Source organism: Piliocolobus tephrosceles, chromosome 10 (genome assembly GCF_002776525.5).
Source record: "Piliocolobus tephrosceles isolate RC106 chromosome 10, ASM277652v3, whole genome shotgun sequence".
Classification (NCBI taxonomy): Eukaryota; Metazoa; Chordata; class Mammalia; order Primates; family Cercopithecidae; genus Piliocolobus; species Piliocolobus tephrosceles.
The window spans coordinates 27881451-27894868 of record NC_045443.1 but is presented as its reverse complement, the minus strand read 5'-3'; the positions used below and the strand labels follow the sequence as shown (position 1 = coordinate 27894868).

At 37.3% G+C, this 13418-nt stretch overlaps 1 protein-coding gene across 3 annotated transcripts in view; it reads right to left on the bottom strand.

Annotated features, from left to right (window-relative positions):
• Window positions 1-13418, bottom strand: part of LOC111540608 (liprin-beta-1) — a 170723-nt gene that overhangs the window by 56402 nt on the left and 100903 nt on the right. For all 3 annotated transcript variants that reach the window (XM_023209019.1, XM_023209020.1, XM_023209018.1), the window contains exons 3-4: window positions 6334-6432; window positions 4671-4876 (exon numbers count right to left, since the gene is read on the bottom strand). In XM_023209019.1, the coding sequence (XP_023064787.1) occupies window positions 4671-4876; window positions 6334-6397 (270 nt within the window). In that variant the 5' untranslated portion in view covers window positions 6398-6432. The remainder of the gene's footprint in view (window positions 1-4670; window positions 4877-6333; window positions 6433-13418) is intronic.

Below are 13418 nucleotides of genomic sequence, written 5' to 3'. Positions count from 1 at the left end.
AAAACTGCCAAATAGTCAGACACCTTCGGGATTTCACTACCTGATCCCCTGCTGACATGGATCAAGGTCATGATCCTCAGTTAAAAAAAACATTATAAGAATGTTCTAGGGCAACTCATCAAGTTAGACCTAAAGTAAATAACTACTTGCTTGACTCAAACAATTAGACATATTTTTCTATTTGCCTTCTTGAATCTGGAGCTTCATAAAGCAAGTAATTCTCCATTATTAATATCTGTGTTAACACATTATAATATTTCACAATCAAAACAGAAAATTCAGCCTCAGTAACTAAACAAATATGTCACAGTCTATAGTTTTTTTTAACCAAGGAGACACACTTCTGAGTTTTAAAAGAAATTTGTTCATTTCTAGAAGCCTACAGCTACACTTGTAAATTCATTCTTACAGATTTAATGTCCCTTCACTGTAACAGGTTACTAGTGTTGGTATTTGATCACATTCAGTGTCTGATCATATGAAACAAACAGACAGGAGCAATCAGTAGTAAAGAAATAACCTGCATCCTACAAGAAACCAGGGGATCCCCCTGGCCCAGGCAAAATGATAGTTGGAACTGCAAATGCCCAGTTGCACTAATGAAAAGGTTAGTATCCATCTTAAAGTACAGGGCCTGTCAAGTTGGCCATCATTAAACATGAATGGAACCATAATTATATATCTGTTATTATTTACATATACATAATTATTTCCAAAAATTTTTGAATTTAAGTTTTTCTAAAATATTCCAGAAGCTTCTCTGTAGTCTGAGAAATGTTTGTACTCTTTTATCGCAAGAAGGGACCTATGTATGTGTGGTTTGTAACCTAACTCCCCTTGCAACTGGACCCAACTGTTTCCCTCACTGCAAAGGGCTCCTGTTAAACATTCTACCTCTATTCTCTTCTCTACGCTGTACTCTTCAGTATTGCCTTTCTGACTAGCCTTTTTCCAGGCGTATTCATAAGCCCTCGGCATACATTAGTTCATAGGATCCTTACAATCCTAAGTGGCAGTAACCATCATCCCCATTTTACAGATGAGAAAACCAAGACACAGAACTTCAGACATTTTCACAAGGTCATACAAGCTTCGAAGAGTTAGGGCCAACATTAAAATTCAGGTCTGCTGTTACTACAGCCTGCATTTGAAACTGCCTAGATGCACTCCTGCCTTATCATTCACTGCTTCCTTTTTTTAAACATCACAATCTCTTTTATTTGGGCAATTTCCCCATACTCAAATATGAAGGGGGAATTTGCTAGGATTCTGTGTTCCTTAAATTCTAGAATGCCATCAATTTTAAGTTTTTATTGTAAAACACACATGGAAAATTTAGCATTTTAACCATTTTAAAGTGTATAGTTCAGTGGTATTAAGCACATTTACACTGTTTTGCAACCATCACCATCATCCATCTTTTCATCTTGCAAAACTGAAATTCTATATGCAATAAGTATTATCTTCCCATTCTCTGCTCCCCTCAGCTCCTGGCAGTCACCATTCTACTTTCTGTCTCTAAAATTTGACTATTCTAAGTACCTTATTAATAAAAAGGAAAGAAGGGAGAGAGGAAGGGAGGATGGATACATATACATATATGTATACATATACCCATTTTAAGATCATAAAACACATCCTAACTTCTGAAATATTAAATTGGAAAAATCTAATATTATCAGCAAATCACTAAATTACAAGCATATAATCTTCTACTTGTTGGATTCCCAATGCTGGCCCAAGTTGGTTTTTGGTTCTAAAATAAAGTCTCTCATGGTAGGTGTGTGCTGACAACTCAATTTCACTCCTATGCTTTTATGGTTCCAAACAGTCAGTCCTGCTCTCCTCTTCTTGCTTTGTTTTTTGCCTTTTGCTGCCTTTCTTCTTTCATCCTGTCATTCTCTGTGTGCTCGAGAAAACACACTTAATTTGGAAAGTTGGGGCAAGGTGAGGAATTCATATAAATAAGTTACATGGATATAAATTTAGCAACTACAAAAATTCTTTATCTCTCTAGATCTACATCTAGTTTATTTTGTTATTGCTACTTTTAGAATAAAAACTGAATCTTCATTAGTTCTCTAAAATATTTGTCATTTTGTGGATTCTCAAGGTTAAAATGTCAAATAATAAGAGAGAAAGCAACTAAAAACATTGATCAACAAGCCATTACCCATCCGAGGAATAAATTTAAAACAACTTCCATTCATTCGAACGTGCATTCCACTTTAGCATCCATGGAGCATCATTCATTACAAATATAACTACTGAGCCAGGCATTCTTCTAAGCACTAGGGATACAGTATTTTTTAAAAATTAAGGGCAAAAATCGGATTCATGATGCTTACATTCCAGTTGAAAAGACAGAAAATAAATCATATAAACATCACAAATACACTGCACATAAGAAAGTGGTGAATGCTAAGAACAAAATAAAGCAGGGAGATGTAAGACAAAGAATAAATGGGTATAATTTTAGTTAGGGTGGTGATGCAAGGCCTCACTGAGAGCAGGACTTCTGAGTAAATACCAGAAGAATATGAGGGAGCTAGCCACACAAATATCTGGGGAAAAAGCTTTCCAGGCAGAGTGAAAAGCCAGTGCCTGGAAAAGCCAGTGCAAAGGCTCAGAGGCCAGTGTACCTGGCATATTTAAGAATCTGAAGTAGCCCATGTGCTTGGTGTGGAGTGAATAAGGAGATGTGTGATGAGAGATGAGGTCAGAAAGTCATGGGGAGCAAATCCTACGAGGCCTTACAGCCCACAGTAAGCACTGTGGCTTTTACTCCGAGTAAGATGTGATGCCATTGGCAGTTTCTGAAAAAAGGAGTGAGTGTCATGATCTAACTTATATTCAGATGTAATCATCATTACTTTCTATCATTTCTGGACATACTTTCACAGAACAGATTAAGCACATGTTAATGGAAATGTTTTAGACACATGTCAAAAATTGAACTACAGGTATGCTTAGGCTACTATTGCCATTGGTGGCCTCTGGGTGTGGGATAGAAATAGGTTCTTCTATCAATAGTAAATTGCTTTTTTCACTGCACGCTAAATGGTCAGAAGAACATGGAGTAAAGAAGGGGTGAGACAGGACATTGAAATAGACTAAGGAATATGCTAGGAAACACCAATTTCAGAGCATGAAGCAATCTCCAAAGAAATCAGCAAACCTGGACCTTTAAATCTCTGGAGGAGAAATTTGCAGAGCAAATATAAAGTATAATAGTAAGGCATTATGTGTTTTAACAAGTAAAATATCTCCAATTGTCAGGTTTGTGTAGCTGCACCACCACTAAAGGATTGTATTATTTGCACTCAGAAATGCAGAGGTAAAATAGGTGAGAACACAGAGTATTCAGCAGGACTGGCTGGGAGCTCTAGTATTTGTGTCACATCACATGAAAATGTTTTAGCTGTAGGATGTACTCTCAAGGTTCCCAAAGCAAGCAGTTTTCCTGTCTACCACAGATCCAAAAGTAGATCATGATTCTTTCATACAATTCTCATTAGTTTTTATATCAACACAGTTAGCTCATAAGCATATTAGTGCATCTTACTGAAAACTGAATATCCTTTAAGCGCAAAATATCTCCTTTCCTTTGTCCTCCACTGAATCTGTTTTTGTGACATTCTTTAGATTTCATGTAATCATCACAGATTAAAACCCTGGTATTTACCACCATGCCCAGACAAAGGGTAGCTCTGCCACATCATCAATTTTTGAGAAAGATGCCTAAAAAGAGGCCTCATTGTTCAGTGAATAACACCATTAACCCACTTATGCCAGACGTTGCAATTTTTTTTTTTTTAAATGAGACCTTGGCGATGACTTTGACCAGAATATAAATAACTCCCACAAGCTTAGCGTTCCAATAATGGAACACTACGCATAAATGGGTTAAAGGCCCAACTCCACAATTTAATTCGAGAACTGGAACTGACATGATTGCCATAAACCACTAGATGGCACTTCAGGTCAAATACTGCTGTAAATCCTGTGGCGTTTTGCATGTCTTTCATTACGCTTTCCATTTAGAATTGCTATTCGGTCCTTTATAGTGAAGAACCCAATATGACTGAGAAATCATCTATTATGTGCAAGATTCTTTCCCTTGTAGGACTATTTGACTTAAGCCACAGGAGGTCATTCAAGCACAATCTAAAAGCCAGTCTGTTTTTATGGGCAGAATCAGGTGACCTGCAGTTGGTATTTATAAAATGTACACTAATAGCACTTTTTAAAAAGTTATCCTTGGTCAGGCGCGGTGGCTCACACCGGTAATCCCAGCACTTTGGGAGGCCGAGGCGGGTGGACCACAGGGTCAGGAGATCGAGACCATCCTGGTCAACACGGTGAAACCCCGTCTCTACTAAAAATACAAAAAATTAGCCGGGCGTGGTGGCGGGCGCCTGTAGTCCCAGCTACTCAGGAGGCTGAGGCAGGAGAAGAGTGTGAACCCAGGAGGTGGAGCTTGCAGTGAGAAAAGATCACGCCACTGCACTCCAGCCTGGACAACAGTATTTTGAAACTCCGTCTCAAAAAAAACTGAGCACATCTGTTGCCTTAAACTTTTCTTGTTCTAATCAGCTATTCTATGTTCTAAATTTTAGAATAAGCAACAAAGGATTCATAACACAGAATTTATAACAGGCAGACCCTACCATTTGACTCTGAAGCCATTCAATAAGCGTTTCCGCTGTTGCATCTGGGATCTGGCATCTTAAACCTTCTTTCTCATCTGTTTCCATCATCTCTAACAATCCACGCAGGTCTTCCACAAGGTGCAGAGCTCGCAAACTTCCCATGAATGGAGAGGTGGGAGATTGGCAATCGAAAATCCCATTGGAATATTCCAGGGCCTTAGAACCTAAGTTAAACAAAATCACAGAGAGAGCAATGGGATTTATGTTAGATAAAAATACCAAAGCTGAAGGTGGTAAACCAGTCTAGTCACAGTAAGGAACAATCAAAAGAAACAGAAAAAAGAGAATTCAATCACATAAATCTCTCCAAGTCAGAGTTACATGGTGCAAAAATTAAAACCATGTAGTTGATGGTAAATATCCATGGTCCAATTCCTAACGAGGAGGCCAATCCTGGGGTATAGAAAGAAAAATAACCTGGTAGGCTTTGGTGTGAGGTGTGCTGGCCTCATGGAGATGATGGTTAAGAAAGTAGCAGATCAGAAAATACAAATATTAGAGCTGGTCCATTCCGGACCAATACTGGACCCAATGATTTCTGGCTTAGAAAAACTGTGGATGAAGGGTTATGAAATGAACCCAGATAAAGACTATCAGAGTAAATTCTGAGGAAAGATAATGAGCTCAATGTGTTAAATGATTATATTGATATGCCTATAGGACATTTCTGGAGAGACATCTGGTTGGAAATTGGAGACAGGGAAGCTTAGCAAAGAATTGGGAAGGTAAATAGATGTGAACAAGCTGGGTGCAGTGACGCATGCCTGTAATCGCAGGTACTTGAGGTGGGAAGATTGCTTGAGCCCAACATTTCAAGGCTGTACTATGCATGTTATTCACGGGTAATCATGCTTGTAAATAGCCACTGCACTCCAGCTTGAGCAACAGAGCAAGACCTCCTCTCTTAAAAAAAAAAGAAATTGATATGGCCGGGCACGGTGGCTCACGCCTGTAATCCCAGTACTTTGGGAGTCCGAGAAGGGTGGATCACAAGGTCAGGAGTTTAAGACCAGCCTGGCCAAGATGGTGAAACCCTGTCTGTAGTAAAAATACAAAAATTAGCCAGGCGTGGCAGTGGGCGCCTAAATCCCAGCTACTTGGGAGACTGAGACAGAGAACTGCTTGAACCCGGGAGGTGGAGGTTGCAGTGAGCTGAGATTGCACCACTGCACTCCAGCCTGGGCAACAGAGTGAGACTCCTTCTCAAAAAAAAAAAAAAAAAAAAAAAAAAAAAAAAAAAAAAAAACATATGAGAGTCATTGGTGGAAAGTGAATTTTGAATTCAGGAAAACAGGTCAGAACATTAGCGGTTACTGGGTAGAGCAGTGTCCCTCGAAGTATGGTCCACAGACCACCTACACCAGAATCACCTGAGATGCGGATTCTTTATCCTTGATTAGAAACCTAAGATGGAACTGGAATTTTTGATACTTTAAAATAATGTTTGAGAATAATGCTGGCAGAAAATGGAGAAGAAGAACAAAGGCGAAATTACAGGGAAGCAAAAGGCATAGGGCTAAAAAATGAAAATCAAGTGAAAAGATAGTATGAAAGTTGTAGTGAAAAAGTGAAGTGAGCAGAGTAAATGTTGTGATTCTGTCTTTCACAGGATGCAGATCACCTGCTATGATACCATCCATCTGCTCCAGTGCCGCAGCCAACATATCGCTTGCATCACTCATCATTTTCTTATTTGTCAGGGGCAAATTCCAACCTAGATCTGGAAAAAAAATGATGTTATTATTATATCCATTAAATGACATAGGCTTGCTAGTGGGTTTGCTAATTCAGGTTCAAAGGATAACTCTGTTGTGTAGTTAAATATGGAGGAGGAACTTCAGTAGTGGAGTAGTAAGCTGTGGCCACTCACCTACTGTAGCGCAAGGCCACATGTGATACCTGTATCAGTTAATAAAGAAGATTCCATTCTTGCACTTGAGGTGTTTAAAATCCACTAGCATGGTTTCCATGCTGTCCTCTAGAACTCTAGGCCTCTGTAAAGGGCAACAGGGATGGCCATGGAAGCTTGCTGAGGGCCATGACAAGCACTGGCCAGATAACACTCCTTTCTCCCTTTACCAGCCCCACCCAATCTCTGCTTTATTAATTTTTTTTTCTTTCTGTACAAGGGCTTAAGATTTGTCTATGAAAAGGATTCACTAACAAATATACTATGTGTATGTAAACATACACATACATACACATACACTCCTACTGGTATTAAACCTTTTGTAATGGAACCATAGGTATCACATACTGAGTGCCTATAGTGGTTCCTACACATTTACATAAATTATCCATAATATTACATAATTATCCATTATGTTTCATTTCATAAAAATATGACAATATTAGACAACAGCCTTATAAAATGTGTGAATTCATCTCCATTTTATAAATGAGGATAAAAGATGTTTGATTTTTGCATGGAAACACAGCAAAGTAAATACAGCAAAGTTCAGTTTCTAACCTAGGTCTGTCTGACTTCCACTATAAAACATAATTTCTCTTTACCTGATCCTATCTGAAGATAGGTTCATCCTGAAATTATGTCACAATCTATTCATTGGTTTATCTGTTAAAAAATATATTGAGATAATGCTTGCAAAAAATTTAGTCATTGGCAGGAAAAAGTCAGGATACTGTGATTTTCAACATTCACTAACGCATTTCACGTACCAGGCTAAGCACCCAAATAAAGCTCTTACTATGTTATATACACTGTGATAGAACAAATACCTGGGAAATAAAAGGCATATGCTGTTTCACAGAAACCTTTGCCCTCTGTTTCCAAGCAGCCAAATCTCACCTCTTTATTTTCACAAATATATTTATAGTTCTGGTATCAGCTTCTTGGATCAGTTCCCGATTATGCATTCATTCTAACATAATACCATATAATTGCTGTAAAATATTGTTTTGAATTAAAGTCATTTCACTTAAGGATTTTCCAGAACTTTACTCACTTCCAAAGGTGAAAAATATCACTACCATTTATCTGGAAATACTACAGCATGAAAACACTCAAGGTACGTGTCTACAGTTACCCAGAAAACAAGGAATCAACAAGTTAGGTTATGAACCTAGGTCATTCCAAAAAATGTATTCACACACTCAGCCAGTGCAGCATCCAAAGAAGCAAGACAGGCGTTTAATAACCACACTCTTGTCTGAGAAACTCAAAACATGAAAACTGAGAGCATAAAGGATTAAGCTGTATTACATAATTAAGTGGCTTGCATGCTCTTTCATTTAAAAAGCAGTATTTTGTATAGATACATTTATATATGTGTATATATAAAACAAAGAGACACACACCAGGCTCAGTTATAAACATGGGAATACCAACAACACAAAGTAATGCCCCTGTTAGTTAGAAAAACATACCTTCTCACTAAATTAGAGAAAAATATTCGTCTTTGTTAGCAACTATATTTTGTGTAGAATATAAACACTTTTTCAAGTCCGATAGGTATAGTAGTTACTGAATTCTTCTCTGCTCTGTTCAATGAGCCTTTCAAATGCTATTACATGAAGGTATGAGACAACCTAGATCACACTTTTCAAAGTAGTGAAGAACTAGTTCTTCAAAAATTTCCAATTCATTGGAGGCGAATCTCTTCATTTCATAAAAATATGATGACAATGTTAAATTGCTATGAAAGTTCAAAATGCTAACTCTTAATCTCTATATCATGTAGCAGCCAACATGTACTAGTAAGGGAAAGACAGTACATACAAGTAATAAACACGTATGTAACATGGCGAAGGTGGTAGGTGCTAAGGGGAAAAACGGAGTAGGATAAGGGGGTCCAATTTGGAAGGTTTTGCAAATTAAACAGGTAGCCAGGGACTGGCGTTAGAATCAAAGGCCAAAGATTTCTCTAATAAGTTAAAAGTAGTCAAATATAAGTGGTCCAGTTCAGTGGCATTCCAAGTGTATAATTCCTAGAAATCAATGAAAAAATGGGAGGTGTGAGGATATGAACAATCATTTGGCAGAAATGTTTTCAACCAATAAAAATATGAAGAAGTGCTTAATATCATTAATAAATGAGGAATCTAAAGGAATGTGATAATGTTTTATACCCAATTAGTGAAAAAAAATTGACATAGCCAAGTGTTGTGGAGAATATGAATTCACAGAAACTTTACTTTTTGTTTGTTTTTGAGACAAGGTCTCACTATGTTGCCAGTTGGCTGGTCTTGAATTCCTGGGCTCATACAACCCTGCAGCCTCAGTCACAATTTTATTAAATCCAAAGGCAGTAATGAAGGAACAATGGACACATAAGAGGAAGAAAAATCAATAGCCAAGGTGGTAGACTTAAACTGAAGCATATAAATAATCAGATTAAGTATTGTGTAAGTTGGAGCTAAGCCATGGGTATGCAAAGGCATACAGAGTGGTATAAATGGACAGTGGAGACTCAGAAGCAGGAAGAGTGAGAGGAAGGTAAGGATGAAAAACTACCTATTGGGTACAATGTACACTATTCAGGTGACAGGAGCACTAAAATCCCAGACTTCACCACTATACAATTCATCCATATAACCGAAAAAAACTTGAACCCCTAAAGTTACTGAAATAAAACAATTTTTTAAAATAACATTTTAAAAATTACATTAAGTACAAATGGAATAAACACTGATAAGGGCCAGAGATCATCAGATTAGTTTTTTTAAGTCCTAATTATGTGCTATTAATAGAGACTTTAAATATAAAGAAATATAATAGTAAAAGGATGAAAAATGAGATAACATACATATGTAAGCATAGGAAAGCAGGAGCAGATATATTAAAAAAACTACAAATCAGGAAGCATGACTAGAAAGAAAGATATTTTACAATGATAAGAGTTAATTCATCAGGAAGTCATAACAAGCACAAATGTTTTTGCAACTAATAACAGAGCTTCCAAATACATGAAGCAAAAACTGATGGTGTTAAGGGAGAATTTAATCTACTTATATTTAACATAATATAAATATGGTTGACTTGGCTGGATTGAAGTCTACTGATAAGGTTGGATTTAAGTCTATTGTCCCGCTATTTCTTTTCTGTTTGTCCCATCTATCATTTGTTCTTTTACAACCTTATTTTGAATTGACAGGTAAGGTAGGAAAAAAAACTCAGTAACACACAAGATTTGAAAATGTTATCAACCATCTTGACCTAATTCAATTTATACAATAAAACACCCAAATGCAGAATGTACCTTCAAGTCTACATGTTATATTCACCAGGATAAGGCATATATGCAAGGCCACAGAATCAGTTTCAATAAATTTCAAATGGATTTTAAAGAACTACACAGAAGAATAAGAAACATACAACCTGAAGTGGTGAAGTACTAAGGATAGACCATCCATATTTATTAAAATTCTGCCTTGCCCATGGCTGGAGCTGTTTTAGAGGCAGCCTAATTTGGCAGGCATCTGTGTTGATAAAGCTATGTTAATTTTCAGGGCTAGGACAACGTATTTTTGAAAATGAAAAGACTAAATAAAAAAGCTTTAGAAAATCCCCTGGTCTCTAAAAAGACTTTCTTAAATCCTCAAAAACTTTTCTGAGAGGAAGATTCCCTGGGCTTCCTCATATAATTAATATAATGAAATATTATTCTAATACAATGGAATATTACTCTACAGTAAAGGGATGGAACAAATAATACATGCAACATTATGTTGAGCAAAAGAAGCCAGATAGAAAGGACCATGTACTGTATGATACTTTCATATGAAATTCAAGAACAGGCAACCTATGATAGAAGGTAGAGCAAGAATTACTTACAGAAAATCGTGAGTGACTGAAAGGAGACACCAGTGGAATTTCTGGTCAATATCTTGATTGAGATATAGGTTACACAAGTTTATACATTTGCCAAAACTCATCAAACTATGCAATGGTCTTTAAAATTTGTCAGGCATTAAGAATCCCAATGTCAATCCCATTTAAGTTCTTTATTTTAACTAGGAAAGAACCATTTGTTGTTGGCTAAATGTTGAAAGCATAAAATTCATTTAGGAACTAATTTAATTGGGAATACCTTTGAAACATATGCATTAATAATATTGTTTAGCTTCTAACTGAGGCAGATGTAATTGGTGCCCTCTCTGTAATTCCATGCATGCCAGCCCAACTTTTAACTGTCCCAGATTTCAGGGAGCCCTCTGCCATTGCATGTGGTGGTCTGAAAATGCCAGATAATTAATGTCCCTTTAAATTTTAAAGTTATCAGCTTTAAATATTCCAGCACACTTTCCCTTAGAAAGAGAAAATTCTGATTCATGTAATCTACATTGGTTCCCAGAATTATCCAGACAATTAAGATCTACTCAGAGTGGTAACTTGTTTGATAATGCATCATTTATCAGTTATCTTCCTTATTTCTCCAAGTCTTTCCTAGGATTACTCTCCAAATAAAACTTTTGTATTTGAAAAATTAGGAAAGAGAAGTTGGTTGTTAGAAATTAGACATAAAAATTCCACTTTAAAAAAGAACTAAATAATGAATGAAGTTGGACATGCATGGACCTCTGCATCTAAGACTATGATGATAATATGTCACGAATCAAGGATCATGAATAATCCCATTATATGAACCTATGGTCTAAAATAAAAGGTTCAGAATATTCAGCTCCATTTCTTCTCATTCTTTGCTTACCCAGAAATCTGCTAGTTATAATTGAGTTCTTTGAGTGGACAAAACCACTTAGAAAATTACAACTTCACCATCCAAGGCCAGCCACAGTGACTCACGCCTGTAATCGCACTACTTTGGGAGGCCAAGGCAGGAGGATCACTAGAGCCCAGGAGTTTGAGACCAGCCTGGGCCACATAGTGAGACCCTGTCTCTACAAAAAATAATACGAACTAAGCTGGGTGTGGTGGCATGTGTCTGTAGTCCCAGCTGCTCAGGAGGCTGAAGTGGGTGGATCACTTGAGCCCAGGAGCTCACAGCTGCAGTGAGCCGTGATTGTGCCACTGCACTCAAAGACCCTGTCTCAAAAATAAAGAAAAAAAATCCTAAAGAACAAAAAATTTCACCATCCAATAATTCTCACAAAATAGCAAATTTATTTCTGGATTCTAAGTGGCTAATATATGCTTCTTTGAATGACTTGCTAAAGAAAAAGGTACCAGGAAATATATTAATCACTACCACAACAAAGGAGTGAAGCGGGGGTTCAAAGTCATAGTTCAAACTGGAGAAGCCTCTTATTTGTTGGGTGATGTAAACAGTGAAATGAGCTCTGTTTGCAGGAGTTCTCAGGCTACTGGTTTCCTATTCCCACGGCTTAATAAAAATAAATTTAGGAAAGTTTTAGATAAGCAAGCTCTTGGGGATAAGATTCAAATATTATAGTAAGAGACTAAAGGGGTGGGGGAACTAACAGAAATACGTTCAGGGTGTATTTCAGGTTTGGTCAGGACCCATTTAGAGCAGATTTGAATGGGGTGAAATATCAAGGAAAGTTCCGGGCATGGGTGTGGTGGCTAAAGCGTTGGCAGGACACCATAATTTTTTGCAGGGTTGCTGACTAACTGATGTTTTAGGTCAGGCTGGCTGCCCGGTCTTTCTGTGAAGAAAAGAAAGGCCATAAGAAAATTAGCAAGTTTCTTTCAAACTTTTGTGAGAATTACATCTGTCCTAGCTTTCTCAGCTTTCTTTAGGTAAAATGCTTGGGTTTGAAAGAGAACCCTGAACTTCTTACCCAAGATAGATACAATTCACTGAAACTAAGACACTTAAAAGAAGAAATCTTCAGAGAAAGAGAGAATGTTCACATACATTCCACTAGGTTGGTAGAACGCCACAGTATTCTGTGGTCATTATGAAAATAGAATATGTTTTCACACAAATTACTCATACCTTTCTCAACAGTTTTTTTTTTTTTTCTGCAAGAAGCTGTCTTCAAAGGTTAATCAATTACGCAATGATTGCCAATGTGTGCAGCAATACAATCTTAGCAAAGAGAAACTATCTTAAAAAGAGAGATCATATTTGATAGCACAACAGAGTGACAACCGTCAACAATACTGTACATTCATAAATAACTAAAAGAATATAATTGGAATGTCTGTAACACAAAGAAATGACAGATGCTTGACAGATACCCTATTTACCCTGTGATCATTATGCCTGTATCAATATCTCATGTACCCCATAAAGGCACATACCTACTATGTACTTATAAAAATTAATTTAAAACAAAAACCAAACCAGATCTAAAGGGAGAAACAGGTACTAGTAAGTCAGTGGTTTGGAACAGCAGCATCACCTGTGAGCTAGTAAGAAACGCAAATCCCACCAGACATGGTGGTTGACGCCTGTAATCCCAGCACTTTGGGAAGCAGAGGTGGGCAGATCACTTGAGGTCAGGAGTTCGAGACCAGCCTGACCAACATGGTGAAATCCCATCTCTACTAAAAATACAAAAATTAGCTGGGCATGGTGGTGTGCACCTGTAGTCCCAGCTACTGGGAATGCTGAGGCAGGAGAATTGCTGGAACCCAGGAGGTAGAGGTTGCAGTGAGCCAAGATCGCACCACTGCAATCCTGCCTGGGCGACAGAGCAAGACAAGAAAGACAGACAGACAGAAATGAAAGAAAGAAAGAAAGAAAGACAGACAGACAGACAGAAAGAAAGAAAGAAAGAAAGAAAGAAAGAAAGAAAGAAAGAAAGAAAGAAAGAAAGAAA